At 57.7% G+C, this 2,466-nt stretch overlaps 1 protein-coding gene across 1 annotated transcript in view; it reads right to left on the bottom strand.

The window, feature by feature from the left end:
• Nucleotides 1-2,466, bottom strand: part of Eng (endoglin) — a 34,864-nt gene that overhangs the window by 11,458 nt on the left and 20,940 nt on the right. Inside the window, exons 4-6 of the mRNA XM_048812797.1 lie at nt 833-1,212; nt 281-325; nt 7-116 (exon numbers count right to left, since the gene is read on the bottom strand). Coding sequence (XP_048668754.1) covers nt 7-116; nt 281-325; nt 833-1,212 — 535 coding nt within the window. The remainder of the gene's footprint in view (nt 1-6; nt 117-280; nt 326-832; nt 1,213-2,466) is intronic.

Here is a 2,466-nt window from a genome sequence, read left to right as displayed (position 1 = left end):
GGCCACGCCCTCCAGGCGGCAGCCCCGGACCAGAGCCGGGGCCCGCGGCTGCCATTCGAGGGTGCGGCCCATGTCCCGGCCGGCTTCCAGCAAACAGAAGGATGGTGACTTCAGGGCTGCAGAGACAAACGCACCTCAGTCCCCTCGGGGGCAACCTGGCTCCTGACTACACAGGGCTCCATCTTCACCCAGTGCCAAAGGCAGAGATGGGCCGGCAGCATGGAGCCTCAAGGGTGGGGCCTGGGAGGACCCAGGTCCAAACCGCGACGCCACCACTTACCTTCTGAGCCACCCTGTGCAAGTCCCCGGGCCTCTGTTTCTTCATCTGTCAATACAGAGTTAATACAAGGAATGAGTCCATGGCCCGGGTTGGAGATACAGCCTGGCCTCCACCCCGTGCATCCTTCCTCTCTCGTCTTTCCTATAGCTCCTACCAAAACCTAATATCATAGAATTTATCTCTTTACATGTTTATCATCATCTCCCTCATCAGAGTGGCAGCTCCAGGAGAGGGGAGTCTGTCCCCACAGAGCATCCGAGTGCCTAGCAAACTTGGCACACAGTAGATGCACAATGAACAACGTGACAGTGCTGGGGGATTGGGGGCTTTAAAAAAAAAAAAAAAGGAAAACCTGTCATTTCACATAGTTCAGTCTGATACTTGGTGAAGGAGGAATCGCTGTCCCCAAAGGGCACTGCCTTGCTGTGTGTGGCCCAGGGCAAATCATATCCCACTTGGGATCTTTAGCGCCTTAGTCTGAGGAATGGATCAGAGGTGCTCAGATTCCTCCAGAGCTGGACGGAGCCCAGAGTGGCTGCAGGGGGAGCTGACCTTGGCCCAGCCGCAGCAGGACACTGCTGGGGTCCTCCAGCGCCGCAGCTGAGGTGATGGGGCCCTTTGTAGCCGCCCAGTCAAGGATCTGGCTCTTGGCGGTAAAGGATGGCAGCTCTGTGTGGTTGGCTCCCCAGGGCTCTTGGCAGAAGACCAGTTTGGGGTTCTGGGGAGACAGAGAGTGCTCAGTCCTTTCTGTCCTGTGCAGGAAGTTAGGGAATAATATGGGGAGTTTGCCCTTTGGTTGAGAAGAGTCCAGGGCTGAAAGTGTGGAAGCTGGTGGATCTGCAGTCATCCCAGAGCCCCCAAGGGCTCCCCCACCCCTGCCAATCTGCTCTGTCTGTCTTCCACACCTGGGGGCTGTAAGGACACATATCCTTCTTCATCCACCTGTCCAAACATGGCCCCGCTGGGGTTCTACCCATTGAACCCACATGAAATGACATCTGGCTACCTTCTGTCCTCTTCTACACTCTGGCCCATCCCTGCACAGGGCTCCACATGCAGGAGGCACCAAGAAATATTTGTCTGAGTTGGTGCTGGACTCGGGGCTCAGCATCGGGGGACCTGCCATACCAGCTTCACCCTGCCACCCGGCTCCCTGAACACGGGAAGGCAGGAAGGAAGGGAGGACAGGAATAGATGAAGAAATGAAAAATGAAGGAGACAGGGTGGTCCTGCTTTGGGGGACCTCATCATTTGGAAACTAGATATGCATCAAGTCATTGGAAGCAAAAGAAGCCAGAGGATGTCATTTAATAAGGAACAGAGGAGCGAGATGGGTCCCCTGGTTGGAAGGACTGGGAATCTAGGAAGCTCCCACACCTCCCCATCTTCCTGCCAGTGCCCTGGGGGAGGAGCTGGTGGGCTGGGCAAGGAAACTAGGGGGGATTCAGAGGAAGCTGTTGGGGCCACTGGTTCAGAGTTCCTTTGTATTCCATCTCCAAGGCCAAGGCCTTGAGCTGAAGCAGCAGCAGCAGCAGGGCTTCAAGTTAGATATTAAAGAGGACTGCCTGTCAGTGACAGTAGGTAAGACACCATAGAATGATCCCTCTAGAATAGAGCCCACAACCCTCTCTGCAGAAATTAACTAGGGGGCAAAGTGATCCATGGGTGAGGACCACAGGTCCCTTGGTGGGAAAGACTGGGACTGGATGGTGGTTTAAAAATGGGGGCTGGCTAAGGTCGTCAGTAAAATGGGTCTACAGCAGGGAACCCAGGGCTCAATGTTGTCAGTGTCAGTCGCCTGGCTCCAGGTCTGACACTCAGGCCCGCCCAGCTCCCGGGACGGCTCCCAGGCTCGCAGGTAGACTCAGCCCCAGGAGGAAGGCGCTGCTGAGGCTGAGCCCCAGGCTGCGGCCACCTTCAGCAGGGACCATGGTCCTGCAGGCGCAGCCTCCACCCCAGAAGAGCGGGAGAGGGAGGGGGAGGAGCCACGGCAAGTCCCGCCCCGACCGGCCTCGGTTTCCCTCCGGGCTCTCTTGGGGTGGCTCAGCTCTTCCCTGCCCACCGCCCTGGCCCTGGGCCCTGGGAGCTGGCCGTGACTTTCTCCCTCCCGCCAGGGGCCTTCCATGCTGGCTTCACTGCATCCAGATTCTTCCCCCACCACCCGCCCATCTCCGACTTCTGCCCTC

This window comes from Marmota marmota, unplaced genomic scaffold (assembly GCF_001458135.2).
Source record: "Marmota marmota marmota unplaced genomic scaffold, marMar, whole genome shotgun sequence".
Classification (NCBI taxonomy): Eukaryota; Metazoa; Chordata; class Mammalia; order Rodentia; family Sciuridae; genus Marmota; species Marmota marmota.
Note: the sequence above shows the minus strand (reverse complement) of the source record. Positions and strands in the feature narration are given on the sequence as shown.